The sequence below is a fragment of the Anoplopoma fimbria genome, chromosome 4 (genome assembly GCF_027596085.1).
Source record: "Anoplopoma fimbria isolate UVic2021 breed Golden Eagle Sablefish chromosome 4, Afim_UVic_2022, whole genome shotgun sequence".
NCBI lineage: Eukaryota > Metazoa > Chordata > Actinopteri > Perciformes > Anoplopomatidae > Anoplopoma > Anoplopoma fimbria.
Window position 1 is genome coordinate 17,464,335 of NC_072452.1, and position 20,487 is coordinate 17,484,821.

General features: G+C 36.8%; 4 protein-coding genes and 1 non-coding gene across 5 annotated transcripts; 3 read left to right on the plus strand and 2 right to left on the minus strand.

Moving 5' to 3' along the window:
• The first annotated feature begins 526 nt into the window (after positions 1-526).
• Positions 527-4,131, plus strand: upf3b (UPF3B regulator of nonsense mediated mRNA decay). Its single transcript, XM_054597569.1, is given in 11 exon segments — positions 527-770; positions 1,031-1,137; positions 1,215-1,321; positions 1,407-1,505; positions 1,785-1,895; positions 2,006-2,049; positions 2,149-2,337; positions 2,423-2,580; positions 2,661-2,736; positions 2,739-2,999; positions 3,080-4,131. Coding segments are annotated over 11 exon segments (1,428 nt in total). The 5' UTR covers positions 527-659; the 3' UTR covers positions 3,245-4,131.
• Positions 4,132-11,984: 7,853 nt separating this feature from the next.
• Positions 11,985-14,181, plus strand: rpl39 (ribosomal protein L39). The gene is made up of 3 exons (XM_054597442.1): positions 11,985-12,093; positions 12,415-12,518; positions 13,961-14,181. Exons 1-3 carry the CDS (start codon positions 12,091-12,093, stop codon positions 14,007-14,009), a joined length of 156 nt encoding a protein of 51 aa, XP_054453417.1. The 5' UTR covers positions 11,985-12,090; the 3' UTR covers positions 14,010-14,181.
• Positions 13,375-13,506, plus strand: LOC129090614 (small nucleolar RNA SNORA69). The gene has a single exon (XR_008531204.1). It is a non-coding gene; the product is annotated as a small nucleolar RNA SNORA69 (small nucleolar RNA).
• A 104-nt stretch (positions 14,182-14,285) lies between the features above and the next one.
• On the minus strand, positions 14,286-16,566 carry sowahd (sosondowah ankyrin repeat domain family d). Its single transcript, XM_054597441.1, has 2 exons — positions 16,320-16,566; positions 14,286-16,088 (listed from the first exon to the last, which is right to left on the minus strand). The coding sequence occupies exon 2, from the start codon at positions 15,989-15,991 to the stop codon at positions 15,053-15,055; it is 939 nt and encodes a 312-aa protein (XP_054453416.1). The 5' UTR covers positions 15,992-16,088; positions 16,320-16,566; the 3' UTR covers positions 14,286-15,052.
• A 97-nt stretch (positions 16,567-16,663) lies between these two features.
• Positions 16,664-20,064, minus strand: pttg1 (PTTG1 regulator of sister chromatid separation, securin). Its single transcript, XM_054597943.1, has 6 exons — positions 19,957-20,064; positions 19,015-19,107; positions 18,800-18,930; positions 18,609-18,690; positions 17,596-17,757; positions 16,664-16,813 (listed from the first exon to the last, which is right to left on the minus strand). The coding sequence occupies exons 2-6, from the start codon at positions 19,100-19,102 to the stop codon at positions 16,731-16,733; spliced, it is 546 nt and encodes a 181-aa protein (XP_054453918.1). The 5' UTR covers positions 19,103-19,107; positions 19,957-20,064; the 3' UTR covers positions 16,664-16,730.
• Positions 20,065-20,487: the final 423 nt, after the last annotated feature.

A 20,487-nucleotide genomic window follows, 5' to 3' on the forward strand; every position in this document is an offset into this window, starting at 1 on the left:
CACAAGAAAAGCATCTGCTTTACAAACATGATAAAAAATTGTATTTTTTTGTACAAACAACTGCGGTCAACTATTAGTATACATTATGTCGAGACAAATATGTTGCTATATTTTTTGTTAATTTGTTGAAATATTGCTTCCATGTTTAATAACAGGAATTACATTTTAGATCACACACCGAGCAGCGAATATAGCTTTTAATCACTGTTTTAAGTTGCATTATCAATATTATGACATCATCTGCCAAATGAACACTCGCTTAGTTGGTGTGACAGTAGTGACAGAGACAAAATAAACAGCTTAAAGGGTGAACTTAACTTGCGAGCTTTTATTTTGAAAGGAATCCGGAAAAGGAAGCGTTTTTTTTTTGTTTTTTTTACTTAACGGCAATTATTTTTTAAATACAAATAAACAACAAAAAACAACATTTCAGTCAAATCGATGGAACGCAGACAAAAAACAAAATATATTTAATTATAATTAAAATCCATCGTATTCGCTTCGTTCTCCGCTCACAGCGCCCCCCTCCGGCGGCGACACCGAACTGCAGCCCGACCAGCAGAGAGGAAGTCACGGCGGCTACTTGTCTGCTAACTTGCTAAAAAGTAAACAAGTGTGCGGAATGAGATGAAATACAGCCGCGGATAGAAGAATCAAATATGAAGGAAGACAAAGAAAACGCTCGGCCCAAAGAGAGAAAAGTGGAAATAAGGTGTGAAGATGCAGAAAAGACGGAGAGGTCGAAGGAAAAGAAAGAGGCCATGACAAAGGTAACACTGGCTAGCCTGGTTAGCTTCAGTGGCTAATAGTGGCCAGGCATGGACAGTTACAGGTTCATGACATAACAGCGTGCTTTAACCACCTTTGATTTATTGGATATAACATGCATTGTAAGTTAGACATTTGCTATTTGACTAAAGCCAACTTCAAGTTAATATAAGTAAGTTATTCTCTGTGTTGTCTTCTCATTAATCTGATTGTTTCTCCTCATGTGATATCATCTTAAACTGGTAATGTGTTTTTTTTAAAGATTGTGATCAGACGGCTGCCACCAAGTCTGACCAAGGAGGAGCTGGAGGAGCAGCTACAACCTCTCCCAGAGGTGGACTACCTGGAGTTTTTCTCCAATGACGCCAGGTGAATTGATAAGAAGACGTTTCATTATTTAAATCAGTGTCTCTAAACAGTCTAACATGGGTATTCTGTCCTTTCAGCCTGTATCCTCACCTCTACGCGAGGGCGTACATCAATTTTAAAAATCAAGAGGATATAGTTCTCTTCAGAGATCGATTTGATGGATATGTGTTCATCGACAGCAGAGGTATGAAGAGCCTACATGTACAGATAAATACACGTACTTTTCTCAGACAATGCTTCATGCTTGTCCACATGTTGTTTATTAACAGGACAGGAGTATCCAGCCATCGTGGAGTTTGCACCTTTTCAAAAGACTGCCAAGAAAAGAAGTAAGAAGAAGGATGCAAAATGTGGAACAATTGCTGAAGGTAAAGACATTAACTGCTTTAGGTTATGTTGTAATAAAAACAGAGAGATTTTGTAATGTGGACTATGTAGGACTATGTGTGTTTTTAATATATTTGTTTCATATATTATTCATATTTTGTTTCACAAAATAATCACCTTAAATAGTTGTCTAGGTGAATATTGTCTTTGCTTCAATTAAGAATAGTTTTGAAAATACTGCACCATCTTAAGCTACAGAAAAGCAATGTTACCAGAAGCAACAACATATTTTCTTTTGTATGTTGTATATATTCTTTCAGATCCTGATTACAAGAAGTTTCTTGAATTTTACAACGGAGATGACGACAAGTTGGCATCAACCCCAGAGACACTGTTGGAAGAGATTGAGGCAAAATCAAAGGAACTTGTAGGTAGGTGAAAAGTTCCAAAAAGTGCACCTGAAACATCAATGTATACGTTTTATTAAAGAGACACACTGCTGGATGGATGAATTCAAATATACTTTTTTTCTCCCCTTAAGCAAAAAAAACAACTCCTCTGCTGGACTTCTTGAAGAATAAACAGGTAAATAAAGTACACTGGCACAACAGTTTGGTTTACTAGTTACAAATGTTAAGTTGCGTGGTTAATGTTGGTTCCATGTCTTGTTTTAATGCTGTTCAGAGAATCAGAGAGGAAAAGAAAGAAGAGAGAAGAAGGAGGGAGCTTGAACGCAAGCGCCTGCGTGACGAGGAGCGTCGTAAGTGGAGGGAGGAGGACAGAAGGAAGCGCAAAGAGGTAGACAAGATGAAGAGACACGAGAAACCCCTGGAGAAAGACAAGGACCAAGTTAAAGAAGAACCAAAGATTAAGGTGAGTGCTGCATTGGATTGAAGCAGTTAAATAAGGTGTGAAATCTCCAATACCTCATTAGGGTTTTGTAATTTTTATTGTGTAGCTCCTGAAGAAGCCAGACAGAAGTGATGATGCTGATTCTGAGAAGCCCAAGGAAAAAGCCAAGAAACCAGACAGGCCAAATAAAGAGGACAGATCCATGGGGGTCGTCGATCATAAGAGGCGTCCACACATTGAAAATAAGGAGGATCGAGGGAGGAAGTTAGTTGCTTAAGTCTTTTTTGGAAATTACATTTTTTACTTTGAACAGATTACTGCAACCAAATGTTGTTTACACACAGAGCGGACGAAGAGGGGAGGAAGGAGTTCAGGGAGCGTGACCCAGATCGCGACCGAGAGCGCGACAGGGAGCGCGACCGAGAACGAGAGAGGAGCGGCTGCAGAGAGAGAAGGAGCGCATCAGGCGACAGGACGAAAATCGTCGGAGAAGGAGAGAACGTCAGGATGGAGAGAACTCATGCAGGAAAAGGGAGGAGGAGGTTAAAAAAGACAAAGAGCGTGCCAGGGAGAGGAAAAAGGGTGAAAACATTGGAGACTCTTCTCACTCTGAGAGGCCAGAGAGGCCTACCAAAGACTACAAGAAGGAGGAAAGTAATAAAAGAGACCGTCTACGAAATAAGGTAATGACTTAAGCCTCTCAAATCAAGTCATCTTTGCTAGCACTTTTAGCATTTCTAATAGCAATGTTTCTTTACAACAGGACCGGCCTGCGATTCAGCTGTACCAGCCAGGGGCCAGAAGCCGCAATCGAGGTGGCGGAGGAGGAGGAGGAGGCGGAGGAGGCGGAGGAGGAGCGGAAGCCAACTCTTCCGACAGAATGCTAGAAACTGAGACCGAGAAAGTGGCTGACAAAGGAGACGACTGAGCAGATCCCTACTTAGGGCATTTTCAGTGTGGTGAGGAGAGGGAGAGACAGGCCTGTGAGGCTCAGAGCAGCAATGTGGCGCATCAGGGCGACGTGCACTGCAGTTCAATCAGGACTGCATCCGGCTCTCCCGGTCTCGGAGGCAGAGATGTGGGTGCAGAGCCTCTTAGTGCCTGAATGTGACCCTTGTTTTATTTGTTAGGAAAGGTAACCGTAACCTTTGGCTTATAGTTTGGCTGTAGGGCACATTAGTCGAAGCCAAAGCTTTCTTGGACAACGTGAACTCAAAGTGACCTTGCTTCAGTATTGTTTATCTGATTTAATACAAACTGCAAACAATGGCTTTCAACATGTTAACCCATATCACAGTTGTTAACTTCACAATTAATCAATATCTCGACATTGCCAAGCACATCAATATTGTTTCTTCGCTGTCATGAATTAAATTTATGTTGTAGCATTGACCTGTTCAATTTGAAGTGAAAACATGGAAATCTTACTCTGCCTGGGGACCGAGACAATCTAAATGTATGTGCAGAACTGTTATTAAATCTTTTTATGGTCAGTAGCTGTTAATTTGTCTGGTAAACTGAAGTACATAGCCTGTACTTAACTGGGTTTGGGATCATGTGTTTTGTTCTTACATTCATACAGTGACAGAGAGGAAACAGCCATTTCAGACTAGACTGCCATGTGACAGCCATGCCTGCATGCAAGCTTCAATCAGAGGGATCAACCAGTGGCCTTCCTTACTTTTTTTCTAAACTGAATCTCCCCTTAAACATGAATGTGTGATGCACTAAACTGAATAAAGCATGAGAACACAGAACGGCTGCTGATGCTTATGTACAGTAGCCACGTTTGACTGGAAATAAAATAAGTCTTTGCTTAAGTGCACATGCCTTTTTTTTTTCTTTGAGATGTTCAGTATTAAAACATAACCAAACTCCTTGTTTTATAATACGTTCATTTTAGCTTTTTGAAGTTAGGGGCTTTTAATTGATTGATTTCATAACACAGCAGTAATTCAGTTTTGTCAACCTCCATTTAACTAGACTGGGTAGAGCTGATTAATGCTGAGACTAGACATAAATCTTTGTCCAAGAATGACGTGAACTGGGACAGAAACTTTTCGTTCGGGTTGCTATTTACCTCCCCAAGCACTATTTTGGTGGAATAAGATCCAACACAGGGTCCCTTTCATACCTACAAACTTACCTTATAAAGCAACTACCAAACCATAACTGACCTGTCACAAACCTGTGGCTGCTGCCAGCTTTACCCAGTTGGTAATCTACTTTTAGTCCAAAACATTTTGACCTTTTCAGATAAACATAAATACTGTGTACATTTCAGCTTTTGAGTTTCCAGTAATAGTAGGGATTCATCTTGGGCGATGGTGGAAGCAGAAGCCAGAACCTTTAGTACAAGTAGCAATACTCAGAAGTACTGTAAGAAGAAAGGGTACTGAAGTATCAATCCTTAAAGTGTCAAAATTAGAAGCATTTACTATACAAATGTCTCTTTTCAAAGTTTATTATTGTATGCATTAGGCAGAGGTTTAATATTGCAGCAGATGGACGTGGAACCAATTGTAACTACTTAAAATATTGTTGGGTATTGCCATTAAAAGCTCCGTATCTTTTTAGAGCTTTTCATTTGTTTTGTATGTTAAATATTTATATTTAAAGTATCTGAACGATAGTCAGAGTAAAAATTGAAATACATCCCTTCAGTAGTATAATTATAAAATAGAATCAAAAATAGAAATACTCATGAAAAGTACCGTATTTTCCGCACTATAGGGCGCACTGGATTATAAGGCGCACTGTCAATGAATGGTCTATTTTCGATCTTTTTTCATATATAAGGCGCACCGGACTATAAGGCGCATTAAGCGAAACAAAACAGTCAGTCAATCAAACTTCCTCCACTTCCGTACCATTGATTCATTAACGTTGAATTCTCCCGCAGCTGCTCTATTCCCATGTTCTACTGCGTGACTGACAGCCTTGAGTTTGAACGGGAGCTAGAGGGAGCTAGAGGAGCCGTCCCGGTAGAATCCCGGTGACCGGAGCACCCGGATGGAAATAGTTTTTGTTTTTTTTAATTCAATAACTTTATTGAGTCATTTGTTCATACATATAAAACACAATATATTTATATATATAAATGTATATATTTAAATTTTCAAGTTCTTATTTTTAAGATCTTAAGTTGATGCCACGAAGGCTGCAATATCATCTATTATCTTTATTTAATGTTTTATTTTCTTTATTTAATGTTTTATTTTCTTTATTTAATGTTTCATTATCTTTACATTCTCTTTATTTAATGTTTTATTCTCTTTATTTAATGTTTTAATATCTTTATTTAATGTTTTATTCTCTTTATTTAATGTTTTAATATCTTTATTTAATGTTTTATTCTCTTTATTTAATGTTTTATTTTCTTTATTTAATGTTTTAATATCTTTATTTAATGTTTTATTCTCTTTATTTAATTTTTCATTCTCTTTATTTAATCTTTTATTTTTTTAAATTTCTTTATTTAATGTTTTATTCTCTTTATTTAATTTTTCATTATCTTTATTTAATGTTTTATTTTCTTTATTTCTTGTTTTATTTTCTTTATTTAATGTTTCATTATCTTTATTTAATGTTTTATTTTCTTTATTTAATGTTTTAATATCTTTATTTAATTTTTCATTCTCTTTATTTAATGTTTTATTTTCTTTCTTTCTTGTTTTATTTTCTTTATTTAATGTTTCATTATCTTTATTTAATGTTTTTTTCTTTTTTATTTAATTAATGTTTCATTATCTTTATTTAATGTTTTAATGTCTTTATTTAATGTTTCATTTTCTTTATTTAATTTTTATTATCTTTATTTAATGTTTTATTTAATGTTTCATTCTCTTTATTTAACGTTTCGTTTTTGTCACAGTAGCGGTGCAGTGACGTAATGTCATGATGTTTTCACGGATGTTTCACTGGACGGCTCATCCTCCTGTATACCGGTGTGCCGGATTACCGGTGTTTTTCACGGTACCGGTACCGGTGGACCGGCTCAACCTCCTCTAGCTAGCAGAGCTAGAGGAGGTTGAGCCGTCCCGGGAGCTAGAGGAGCCGTCCCGGTAGAATCCCGGTGACCGGGAAATAGGTTCCGGTGATCACCGCGCATTGCATGCCGGGTAGATTTTTTTTTTTTTTTTTTTTATTTTTTTTTTTTTTTTTTTTTTAAAACAAATTTTTATATATATATGTATATATTTAAATTTTCAAGTTCTTATTTTTAATTCAATAACTTTATTGAGACATTTGTTCATACATATAAAATGTTTATATTTATATATATATGTATATATATTAAATTTTAAATTTTCAAGTTCTTATTTTTAAGATCTTAAATTGATGCCACGAAGGCTGCAATATCATCTATTATCTTTATTTAATGTTTTATTCATTTAATGTTTTATTTTCTTTATTTAATGTTTCATTATCTTTATTTAATGTTTTATTCTCTTTATTTAATGTTTTATTTTCTTTATTTAATGTTTCATTATCTTTATTTAATGTTTTATTTTCTTTATTTATTTTTTATTGTTTTATTTAATGTTTCATTATCTTTATTTAATGTTTTTATTTATTGTTTTATTTAATGTTTTTATTTTATTTTTATTTAATGTTTTAATATCTTTATTTAATTTTTCATTCTCTTTATTTAATGTTTTAATGTCTTTATTTAATGTTTCATTTATCTTTATTTAATTTTTCATTATCTTTATTTAATGTTTTAATTAATCTTTATTTAATGTTTCATTCTCTTTATTTAACGTTTCGTGTTTGTCACAGTAGCGGTGCAGTGACGTAATGTCATGACGTTTTCACGGATGCTTCAATGGACGGCTCATCCTCCTGTATACCGGTGTGCCGGATTACCGGTGTTTTTCACGGTACCGGTACCGGTGGACCGGCTCAACCTCCTAGCTAGCTAGCAGAGCTAGAGGAGGTTGAGCCGTCCGGGAGCTACAGGAGCCGTCCCGGTAGAATCCCGGTGACCGGGAAATAGGTTCCGGCGATCACCGCGCATTGCATGCCGGGTGGTAGATTTTTTTTTTTTTTTTTTTTTTTTAAAAATTCAATAACTTTATTGAGACATTTGTTCATACATATAAAACACAATATATTTATATATTATGTATATATTTAAATTTTCAAGTTCTTATTTTTAAGATCTTAAATTGATGCCACGAAGGCTGCAATATCATCTATTATCTTTATTTAATGTTTCATTATCTTTATTTAATGTTTTATTTTCTTTATTTAATGTTTCATTATCTTTATTTAATTTTTCATTATCTTTATTTAATGTTTTATTTTCTTTTTTTTGTTTTATTTTCTTTATTTAATGTTTTTTATTTAATGTTTTATTTTCTTTATTTAATGTTTTAATTATCTTTATTTAATTTTTCATTCTCTTTATTTAATGTTTTAATGTCTTTATTTAATGTTTCATTTTCTTTATTTAATTTTTCATTATCTTTATTTAATTTTATTTAATGTTTCATTATCTTTATTTAATGTTTTATTTTCTTTATTTAATGTTTTATTATCTTTATTTAATGTTTTATTTTCTTTATTTAATGTTTTAATTATCTTTATTTAATGTTTTATTTCTTTATTTAATGTTTTCATTATCTTTATTTAATGTTTTAATGTCTTTATTTAATGTTTTATTTCTTTATTTAATGTTTCATTCTCTTTATTTAACGTTTCGTGTTTGTCACAGTAGCGGTGCAGTGACGTAATGTCATGATGTTTTCACGGATGCTTCAATGGACGGCTCATCCTCCTGTATACCGGTGTGCCGGATTACCGGTGTTTTTCACGGTACCGGTACCGGTGGACCGGTGAGCTCAACCTCCTATAGCTAGCATAGCTAGAGGAGGTTGAGCCGTCTGGGAGCTAGAGGAGCGTCCCGGTAGAATCCCGGTGACCGGGAAATAGGTTCCGGCGATCACCGCGCATTGCATGCCGGGTAGATTTTTTTTTTATATATTTTTTTTAATTTTAATTTTTTTTTTTTTTTAAATTCAATAACTTTATTGAGACATTTGTTCATACATATAAAACACAATATATTTATATATATATGTATATATTTAAATTTTCAAGTTCTTATTTTTAAGATCTTAAATTGATGCCACGAAGGCTGCAATATCATTATTATCTTTATTTAATGTTTCATTATCTTTATTTAATGTTTTATTTTATTTAATGTTTTATTTTCTTTCTTTATTTAATGTTTTATCTTTATTTAATGTTTCTTTATTTAATGTTTTTATCTTTATTTTTCTTTATTTATTTAATGTTTTATTTTCTTTATTTAATGTTTTAATTTATCTTTATTTAATTTTTCATTCTCTTTATTTAATGTTTTAATGTCTTTATTTAATGTTTTATTTTCTTTATTTAATGTTTTAATATCTTTATTTATTTTTCATGTTTTAATGTTCTTTATTTAATGTTTTATTTTCTTTATTTAATTTTTCATTATCTTTAATGTTTTAATGTCTTTATTTAATGTTTCATTCTCTTTATTTAACGTTTCGTGTTTGTCACAGTAGCGGTGCAGTGACGTAATGTCATGATGTTTTCACGGATGCTTCAATGGACGGCTCATCCTCCTGTATACCGGTGTGCCGTTCACGGTACCGGTACCGGTGGACCGGCCGGCTCAACCTCCTCTAGCTAGCATAGCTAGAGGAGGTTGAGCCGTCTGGGAGCTAGAGGAGGCGTCCCGGTAGAATCCCGGTGACCGGGAAATAGGTTCCGGCGATCACCGCGCATTGCATGCCGGGTAGATTTTTTTTTATTATATATATTTTTTTAATTTTAATTTTTTTATTTTTTAAATTCAATAACTTTATTGAGACATTTGTTCATACATATAAAACACAATATATTTATATATATATGTATATATTTAAATTTTCAAGTTCTTATTTTTAAGATCTTAAATTGATGCCACGAAGGCTGCAATATCATCTATTATCTTTATTTTTTATTCTCTTTATTTAATGTTTCATTATCTTTATTTAATTTTTCATTATCTTTATTTAATGTTTCATTTTCTTTATTTAATGTTTCATTATCTTTATTTAATTTTTCATTCTCTTTATTTAAAGTTTTATTATATTTATTTAATGTTTCGTGTTTGTCACAGTAGCGGTTCAGTGACGTAACTTCATGATGTTTTCACGGATGTTTCACGGGAGCTAGAGGAGCCGTCCCGGTAGAATCCCGGTGACCGGAGCACCCGGATGGAAATAGGTTTATTTAATGGCGATCACCGCGCATTGCATGCCGGGTAGATTTTTTTTTATTATTTTTTTTAAAATTCAATAACTTTATTGAGACATTTGTTCATACATATAAAACACATTCTCTCGCAGCTGCTCTATTCCCATGTTCTCCTGCGTGACTGATAGCCTTGAGTGTTCAGTCCGCGTCGTCAAATCTCTTGACAGGAGCCATGTTGGGTCCTTATCCACACAAACTGTAATGTGATGGTGAAGCACAGTATGTATTACCAGAGCCCGTCTACGAAGAGCCTTTACTCCCTATACGCCCCATTGTACCGATTTTGGTTGTAGTTCCATGAGACATCCACTGGGGGTGATCGCGGGCGAGTCCAGATTGAATGGGAGTCTATCGGGCTAAACGTTTCTAATTATGCTTCTTTCACCTGCTTGTCGTTGAAATATCGCAAATTTTATTGTAGATTCCGCAAGTTCAATATAGATTATGGTTCAAAAGTCAAATGAGTGAGTACTTATGTCCTTTCGATTTCTTACAGTTTGGGCCGTTGTTGGCTTTATTTATGTTTTAGCATTCTGCTAATGAATGCTGATTGGTCATTATCTTTATGATTAATGAGACCCCTTTATTTTCTTTAGCTAAGCTGTTTTACCATAGACATTAGCTACTACCATGGCTACTACTATTTAAAGTTTTAACACTTTCTTTATTTAGTTTGATATTTAGCTTTCAGCTAACCCATAATTTTACAAAATGGCTTAAATAACTTTATTTAATGTTTAAATGAAAAAAATATGCATTTTATTTAATGTTTCACCTGGGCTTTATTTAACACACCAGTTTCATCAAAATGTATTATTAAGTATCACGCCTGGCTTAGAAAATGGGTTACATATAATACCAAAAGTACGATAACATCATTATATTGATATATTAATTAATATATTAATTAATCCGTAAATCAAATGATGTTAATACATATACCGTTCTTTTACTTTTCAATAGCCACCATAAATTGGCTAGGCTTTATAGCAGATAATCAGCCGTGTTTGTTTATTTAATGTGATTCAGAAACTGCCGTAAAGCAGTTCTGACAGTGTGATCATCGCATTTTTTGAACACCTTTTTAGAACATTATGACCTTAAAAAATGCAATTTCAGCTGAGTTTATTATTTTAGCCCCACCCTTTGATAGCAACTTTCAAATTACTTGACAAAAAATTACATCGTTTATAATATGGATTCTGAGGATAAAACCCAAGTTTTATTCATTCTGGACTTAAATTGATGCCACGCCCTGCATATCATCAAATCTTTATTTAATGTTTTATTCTCCAACGGGGTTTTATCCTTCATTTAATCCACTTTTCTCACGATGTTTATATTTTTAATTTTTATTTTTAAAATTCTTTCTTTATGTCTTTAATTTTTAAATGTTTTAATATCAAAGGGTTCTCTTTATTTAATTTTTATTCTCTTTAATAATTTAATCAGCTTTATATTGCTTTTTTAATGTTTTATATCTTTCTTTAAAGGTTTCAAAAAATGCGATGATCTTTATTTAATGTCATTTTCTTTATTTAATGTTTCATTTCTTCATTTAATTTTTCATTCTCTTTATTAAATTTTATTATATTTATTTAATATAAATACAGTTTGTCAAAAATAACGGTTCAGGAAAGTCCTCCTTAAGATAATGTTTTCACGGATGTTTCAGCTTCAGATGCTCAAGAGGGGTCTCTGGTCGAATCCCGCAAGTCCGTCCACCAATCAGCATTCATTAGCAGAATGCTAGCGTTCACGGCCATCAACGCCCAAACTTAAGAAATCGAAAGGACATAGTACTCACTCATTTGACTTTTGAACCATAATCTATATTGAACTTGTTCAATCTACAATAAAATTTGCGATATTTCAACGACAAGCAGGTGAAAGAGGCATAATTAGCCATGTTTAGCCCGACTGACTCCCATTCAATCTGGACTCAGTCCGCGTCACCCCCAGTGGATGTCTCATGAACTACAACCAAAATCGGAGCAATGGGGTCCTTATCCACACAAACTGTAATGTGATGGGCACTGTATGTATTACTCCGCGACGCTCCTGACTACGGTGGCCGTGATGCTGCTGCGGTGCGGCTTTGTAGTTTACTAAGTCTACTAAAACATGTTGACAGAGCGCCGTGTACCACACAAAACCGCTTCGAGGTCAGTAAGCACAACCAGAATTAATCCATATATAAAGCGCTCCGGATTATAAGGCGCACTGTCGTTTTTTGAGAAAATTAAAGGCTTTTAAGTGCGCCTTATAGTGCGGAAAATACGGTACACATCTCTCAGAATTGCATATACGTATACATAAGTGCCTGAAAGTACTAAGCTGCAGTAAACAAACCCTCCACTAGGTGTCGCTGTGTGTGTGACGTAGAGCCTGTTCGGCGGACGCTCATTGGATAAAAGAGCCGACGTCACTTCCTTCTCTCTCTTCGGCCGCCGCCATAGTCGGGAAAGGACTGGGGACAAAATGGTAAATATAAAATCTTTAAACATCCACGTCTGTAGCTCCTGTAAACCTGATCCAACGTATTGTGTCATTGATAAATACTTCAGTGGTGCATCACAGATCAATATGTTGTTTAAAAATATAGAATATGAGCATTTTAAAGATGATACCCGGGTCCCACTCTACGCATGCTAACATGCAACTTCCTTTATAGTTAGCTGCTAGCTGGTTCACTGATGCTTAGCAAGTGCTTTAGTTACTTTCATTCAAAGTTGCAGATCTACAACAATGAATATACATATTGTGTTTTCACGTGGTCTTAATGGCTCTCTGTTGTGTTTCTAGTCGTCCCACAAGACTTTCAGGATCAAGCGCTTCCTTGCCAAGAAGCAGAAACAGAACAGGCCCATTCCTCAGTGGATCAGAATGAAGACTGGAAACAAGATCAGGTGAGTTTATTGTGTTTTGTGTAACTGTAGCATGCCTAAAGTTAAGCTGCAGTGTTGGGAAAGCATGCAGTCTGTACATGTGGACACTCATTTGCTAGTTAGGTCCCCTTAATTGTAAGTCATGATGAGTAAAACAGGGTCAATAGGAAATTATGCAAAGACTTATTCAGAAAGTTCTGCATGCAAGTGTTTTGCAAGAACATCCAGATGTTTAATATTAACAAGCAACGTCACGTGAGCCCTCAGTTGCTCATTAATTATCCACATCCTTTTAAAACTATTGCAGCCTAATGCAACAATCCTGCAGTACATCCTACCATAATGATTATGTCTCTGCTGAGACTTATTTAGGTGTGTTGAATCAACTTTATATATATTTTTTAGAGGCTGCTGTTTTTGATGCATAGAACTGTACTGCAATATACAGATGTGTTGTCTCTAGAGTTGATTACATGTTAGAAATCACACAGGATAATTTAAAGTTATTAAACAACACAAAACTACATCCTTCATAACATATGTGGTGTGGCTGTGGTATTGTATTCCATTACTTTAGCTTGGTCAACCCAATAGACTGGCACACTGTGATGGCCTGTCATTTAGTTGAAGTGTTCTCTTAATTAATTATTCCAGCAGTAACAGTTTATTGAGCATTCAAAAGAGGAAATTTACTTAAAGGGTGCAGAGCATGGTATACTTTTCTACTCGAGGTTGGTGTATGGTTTAATGGGCCAAAGTTTGCCTTCACTCTGCTGTTTTCATCGTTGAGTTTGCCTCCAAGCTCTCAATGTTATCAGTAAGTGCAGAGATGGAAGACTTGCTAATGCAGATAAGAAACTGGAGCTTCATGTCATGTAAAGCAGGTCTGCAATTGCAGCACTTCATTTCCGTAAAGTGTTGTCATTAACCCTGCTGAGAGTATCTTTCTGCTACAAAGCTCCTATTCTTCCTCACTCTGGTGATGAGGAAGCTCTGTAACTGAACATTTCACTGTTTCCCTGGCTGACCTTTCCACTAAATAGCTCTGCTGTAGAATTTGCAAGAATTGCACACCCAACAGACTACTGAAGTGTTTATTAGAAGATGCATATTCTGCTCCAGGGACTTGTTTCGAACATGCAAACCACAGCTTTCTAACAGTACTGCTGCAGTTTTAATCACTTATGACAACAAATCCCACTTGAATGGTAACATTTTATTTTCAATGCTACACTTTTTTCTTTTTTAAATGAAATGCCCATGCATTGGTAGTTTAAAACAAATACAATTGTCCACAAATAAATGCATACTTGAAGGATAAACAAGCCCCTTACCACATGTACCTGCACAAGGGTAGTAGAAGTAGATGACATGCAAATTAAAGACCTAAATCACTGACTTACTTTTCCATGAAAGTCTAAATGATTTCTCCTGACATGTTTTTCTTCAACGTTTTATTTCAGGTACAACTCCAAGAGGAGACACTGGAGGAGGACCAAGCTTGGCCTGTAAACGCGAGGATCCATGGATCCCAGCGTCCCTCCATCCCAACATCTGCCAGGACCGCCAGCTGCTGGGCCTGACCCCGAGGAGGGAGCCATGTTATCTGGAGCAGCAGTTGTTTTGTACAGATACCTCTGGTTATGTTCATGTTTGACAATAAAAGATCTGTGATCAAACTTGATTTGAGGCTGCGCTGCCCTTTTTTCTTTTTGCTCATCCAATCTATTTTTTCCGAGGCACACTAAACATCAGAGGCAATGCTGACACAGTTCAGCAGAAGCAAGCACTCTGAAGTGGGTTTCACTCTCTTGACCACACGGCAAATATTTATGAATCAGTTTCATGCAAGATTGTGGTTATTTCTAGTTTGGCCAGAATCTCAGCTCTGTTCTAAGTGCCAAAGACAACACTGTTATTCAAGAAGCCGAATTTAGTAGCAAGACAAACTAAATGTTTACCGTAGTGCTAAAGCTGAGTTTGCCAATATCCAACATTTAAATCGTTCACATAAGCAGAACTCACAAATGTTAAGTAAAAGCTCAGTTAAGGCATCTTTTTTTATTTTTATTTAAGACTAAGTGCAAAATAAGCAATTTGAGTGACAGTACCTAAACCACATCCAGGAGTCCAGTGAAAAGTAACTGATAGTGAATGGATTATTTGTGAAATGGGGCTGTCAACGCTTGGCTTCCCTTAAAATGTAGAAATATTTGTTTGACTCCTCACAGGTTATGGCATCAGTATGGACATGAGTTATGAACAGTTTAACTTAAATAATTGATGTGAAAGTATAAAATACTGAATTTGACAAAAACAGCCTGTCATCCCTTTTGTTCATGACTGATAATCCCCATCTTATTCAGCTATTTCCACATGTAGTTAAATCCTAAAAACTTCCCTTTAAACATTTCTGCAATTACAGCTGATATTTCTGTAACATTTTCAATGATTTTCCAGAAATTTAAGGACTCAATAAGCAGAAATCAGATGTTGGGGAAACAGTGAGCTGTCTGTGTGATAATGCACATATTTGAAGTCTTGTCATAAACCATTCAGCATTTGTTTCCAAGAAATGAAAGCGAGGGTAGCAGCCTGCTTAAAAACCCAAACCTCCAGCCTCCACCTCTCTCAGTCCGGTCAGAGGAGTTCACTGCCACCTCTGCCTCCCCGTGATCGACCTCATCACACGCGGTCAAGTCCACCCTCCCCGCGCTGTTGTTGTTGACGTTTTGTTTCCCATTTGTCCCCACGCTGTGCTCCTCATCCCACATCCCCAGCAGCTCCCTCATCTCCAGCGGGGCGTCTCCCTTCAGATACTGCCAGGCTCTCTTCCCATTGTAGTCCATGGCATCGACGTTGGCACTGAAAGCTCCGACCAGCAGCTTGACCACCATGTACTGCCCGTGCATGCTGGCGACGTGCAGCGGGGTGAGCCCTCCGCTGCCCCGCACGTCCACGTCCACCCGGAGCCCCGCACTCTGCGCGTCACGCAGGAGTTGGAGCAGAGTCTCGTCGCGTCCGCTCTTGGCCAGCCAGTGCAGCACCGAGTACCCGCTGATGAAGTCCTTCCTCGTTAACAGACACGGGTGCTCCGAGATGAACTCCAGTAAGGTGTCATAGCTCCCCTCCACGGCGGACAGCATCCACGCGTGCTCCATCGGATACAAAGCCCAGTCCGCGTCCTGCTCGGAGGAGGCGCCGTGCGTCGGGTCGCTCAGGAGCAGCTGCTCCTTCAGGTACTTTTTACGCATGGCGGGTGTGAGCGAGCCTCTCTCCGGAGCCTCCCCGTCGGTGACCTCCAGCTGCCTCTGCAGTCTCGACCTACGCGGGAAGGAGCTCGGCATGACCTGCATGCCATACCTCGAGAGTCGCTCCACAACGCTGCCCGGCCTGCCCGTCCTCCTCCTCCCGACGTGGGCGTCGCCACGACCGACAGCTGGTTCGGATCCAGTTGAGTCACATCCAGCATCATCCGATCTGCTCTCATACATGCTGCTGGGCTCCCTGCGCGATGAGTTCAAGGCTACTTCCTTTATTTAGACAACACCCCGACGGTATCAGTGTCAGATTATAAACTGGACTCATTCCCTGCGTCAAGGGAGAAAAGTCTATTTTAATATATACACACAAACAAACACTGGTTTGAATGTGGGAACTGCACATGTATTGAACTTTAAACGTTGTTATTGCGAATATACCAAGTTCCTCATTTGGCAAGGAAAGTAAAGAGACGTTCAAAGTGAATAAATCATCCCAAAAAACAAAACAATTATTATACTCGAGTCTGTGGTCGGTTTCGGCCACACCAATGTTACTCACCTGTTCTGTGTCCAAAGCGCAGACCTGACTCCAGGTGTATCAATCATTAACTCTTAAACGCATCAAACCCTGTTCCGTTCTGTGTGAATCCATAGGATATGGATGATCATTTAAGGTTTGCTTCCAAAAACTTGAGCGATAGATTGACGCCAATATCCTCCTTTTCCTTTACAAGAGGAACTGAGACAAAGTTCATTCTAATCTCATGCAAAACCAGTGACGAGAATCCCTCACGTGACCACTGATGGACTTCAAAAGCAGGAAGTAATTGAAGTGTATACTCCCCTGATACTTCCACAGCCTGTCATTCAGCATAAAACCACCACTGCAAAGCAAATAGCAGGCAAAGATAAAATAACTTTATTTCAGTAAAAAAATATAGTCATAACAAAAAACACATAGTGTCAACATTCAGTCAGTAAAAGGTTCAGCAGGAAGGTCAACAGTCAGCTCGTCAAGCGTCTGCAGAAAGGCGTCCAGCTCTGAGCAATGATCTGTAGAGGGGAGATATAAGGGAGTTAATGATACAGCAGGTTAATGATACTTGTTATTTGGAACATGCGCCCCATACTTATGGCTACAGCTGCCAGACAATGGTTGCTTCTTATACAGTGATAAATGTTACTTTCGAAATCCGTCCGTCATTCAGATAAGATAACGTTTTACTCACTAAAACTGTTCCTCCTCATAATAGTTCTAGTTAGTTTCAGGTAGCATATGCTTTATCATTTCTAGATCATCATTATAGGCCTCTCAAAAACTAGACTATTAAAAAAGACAAACTGCATGATTTGTTAAAGAAATATAAAATAAGAAAATTATTGTAATTGGGTGAACTAAACCTATAAACTTAAATACTTCATTAGGGTTGGGCTACGATATACACAACACAATAAAGGGAATTTGGAGTAGTCATATTTGACCACATCTTTAACATAATGGTTGTGTTTGATTATTGTAGACAAAGCAATGTTGGTTTTCATTATCATTTCTTAAATGCAAGTATTTCATTTGATGAAAAACCCAAAACAGAAATTTAATCTAGTCATTTCATCCATAAACTATTTTTCATTTTAATGTTACAGAAATTTACTATAATCACAATAATAGATGTTGTGATATGATGTTACATAAACTGCAATAGGACTTATCCACCCTGTGCTCGGCTTCATTTAATTATTATTATTATTATTAAACATGGACTGATACTTTATTAAGATACGTTTTTAATCCCAAACATTAAATGTGAATGAAACTATTGAATTGAAGTTGATACCTGAACGTTTTTGCATCTTTAAAGGGGATGGGCTTGAGAGTGGATCAAACATCTCAAAGTCGTCCTCACACAGATCAGGAGCTTGTGAAAAACAGGCCAGTCCAGGCAGAGCGAAGTCCCCGAGAGGAATCAAATCCTCAGGTATGCTGTACTTCTCAAACTCTGGAAGATTAGACATCAAATACATTTTTTTAAATGCAGGTTATTTAAAACATTGTGAATAAAAGCCACAATGTGGGTGAATGAGGCTTATACATGGCGAGTCAATATATTTAGCATAAAGTTCTCCTCTGTGCAGATGAACCCTAATAGAGTGCTGCAGGAATGAGTGTCCGAAAACAAGTTAGTATTTTAATTGTTTTTTAGAATGGGTTTGTTGGTTAGAACTTTTTGTTCCATGATATAAAATATGTCAGTAAATACCCCAATTTTAAGGCTTTTACACATCTCAGCTAACATTATCACACAGAATAGTCCACATTAACAGCATTGTTGTGTATACTCAGTCATGTGAGCATGGTGTTGATCGTTAGTAGCTTTTTAATTCTTGCGATTGCATTTACACTTCAAAAATCTTTAAAGTGGTGTTCACTTATGTTTAGCATCTTGTGAACATACATTTAATTATCATAAACTTTTTTGCCACAGAGCTCATTTCCTGCAATAATCCACAATCAATGGTTAAATCATTTGGCTTTTCGTCATGAACTAGTGCGATGCCAACTTCAGTGTTGGCCCACAAAAATAAATCCCTGCGGCACTTTATGGGTTGAGTCCTGAGGGAATAAACCATTAATGGACTCATGGACGTTCTGATTGAGCAGCATTTTACATCTAATGCCTGTACCGGAGATGTGATATTATAGCTGATGAAAGTGTCATGTTAGAAAAGTGTATTATTCTATAAAGTCTGCCTTAAATTGATGTCAACTTTCTTATTGTGATATTTGGAAGCACCAGAAGGAAAAGGGTTAAACTGTGAGAACTGTCACTACTGAATGTGTCATAGTTACCAAGTGGGTCATAAGGGATGAACTTCTCAATTTCTGGATATTCCTCCACTTTGATCAGAGAAGCATGTTTGACTTTAGTTTCCTGTGGACAACAAAATATTGCATTAATACATGAATAGTTTGAGGTACAGAGCAAAGAGGTCACATTATGGCCTGACATTACTTTTAGATTGTAACTGGTTTATTCAAACCTGTGGCTTTAGCTTCTCTTGTGTGTTGACGACAGGGGTTGAGATTTTTTTGTTGACGGCACCAAAAGCCTTACGACCAGATGGCAGAGGGGTGTGTAAGGTTTTGGCACTCATAAGAGTTAAGAGTTTCTCTGGTAGGGAGGAAAAAAGGCAACAGTTAACTGACCAATAATACTGCTAGAAGAAAGAACAAAATGCACAAGGTTGGCATTTACCTGGAGCAGACTGAAGGCGCTGACGCATCTTCCGATTAGTTGGCTGAAGACGTGCATTCTCTCGCTCTGCAAAGATTATGTTGGCCATTGTATCTGAAAAAAAACCATGATATTAGCTACAAGAAAACAGTATAATTCATCTCTATGGAATAGACCTTTCAATGGTAGAAATTTGGTCACAAGAACAGGGCCAATGGGGCGCTGGTTCTGTGCATTCAGGGTCGTGGGACACTTTATTGAAACCAAACCATCATTGATGATGTTGGAGCTGAAACAGTCAAGTGACATGCAAGTCAACAGAAACTACTTTTAAAAGTCATATTTTGAACACAAATGTGAAATATCTGGTTGCAGCATTTCCTTGTCATGATAGTTTTGTATTGTTTGAACAACAAGTCATTTCATGGCATCGCTTTGGGATATGATCAAGATTGCTTTCTTACATTTATCAGTGAGATCAATTAATTTAAATAATTCTTGGTTTAATCCATAAATGTTAGTGGGAAAGGTAAAAACTGTACACCCTGCATGGCAACAGAACAAACTCAACAGCCGATGAAAACTGTTAAAGCGATGCATTTTATGATTTGTAAAAAGCCAGCAAGTGAAGTTAAGTTGAGATTTTTATAAATATTATTTGACAAATAACTATGCAACATGTATACTTAATGGCATTAGGTCCAAAGTCATCAAAGCAAACAGCCATACATTACAATGAGTTCTAGTGAGTAAACCATCTGTGTAATGGAGCAGGTCATGTGAAACCTGAACTACAATAAAGCTCCAAGTCTGTGCAGCAGACATGGCTGGTAGCCAACCTGCGTTTACTCAGCATCTGACACTAAACACTCCAGCGGGAGAGCAGCCCTTCTGTGACGTCATAAACTCACAGTGCTAAAGGTGCAGGTGACTGTGGTCCGCCGGCGTTAGTCTTAACGTTACCTGGTCAGGTGTGCTGGACGCGGTCGGTCGCTCCTGTTCTCTCGGGTCTCACAGTTGTTATGATCTGAACGTTCGTCTGCAAAGAGCGCGGCTGCTTTTTAAATTCCCTGCCTTCATCCTATTGGTCGCTGAAGCTATGACGACATGAGTGGGCGTTTCCCAAACAAAAAAGAATGCATTACACCAGAGCCGTTTAATGAAAGTCACGTCATCTCTGTTCACTCCGATGGACCAATTTTTACGGCAATGATTAATTGACTGTAAAAAAATGAACAAATAGTAAATCTCAACTCATTTGCAGATCCATATTCATATATTTTATATTTGTCAATTTGATTTAAAATAAACAACAAAAAATGGATGTGACTAAATACATAGGTCGTCGCTCTATATGTATAAATAAATTAATCTATTGACTATTAATATGCTTAAACCGCAGTTCTCTCAGTTTGAACTGTTTATATTCCTGCCAAGAACTTTCTGGAACCATCTAATTTAAACGATCGAGCGTTCTAAACCGTTGACGCGACT

What these genes read in the sequence shown, in the direction of transcription:
- rpl39 (XM_054597442.1), top strand. An exon ending in AAGACTGGAAACAAGATCAG is followed by an intron (nt 12,519 to 13,960) that starts GTGAGTTTATTG and finishes GTTTTATTTCAG; the next exon opens with GTACAACTCCAAGAGGAGAC.
- sowahd (XM_054597441.1), bottom strand. Translation starts at nt 15,991, where the DNA reads ATGTATGAGAGCAGATCGGATGATGCTGGATGTGACTCAACTGGATCC.
- pttg1 (XM_054597943.1), bottom strand. Translation starts at nt 19,102, where the DNA reads ATGGCCAACATAATCTTTGCAGAGCGAGAGAATGCACGTCTTCAGCCA. An exon ending in AAGAGAAGCTAAAGCCACAG is followed by an intron (nt 18,691 to 18,799) that starts GTTTGAATAAAC and finishes TGTTGTCCACAG; the next exon opens with GAAACTAAAGTCAAACATGC. An exon ending in CATCCCTTATGACCCACTTG is followed by an intron (nt 17,758 to 18,608) that starts GTAACTATGACA and finishes CTAATCTTCCAG; the next exon opens with AGTTTGAGAAGTACAGCATA.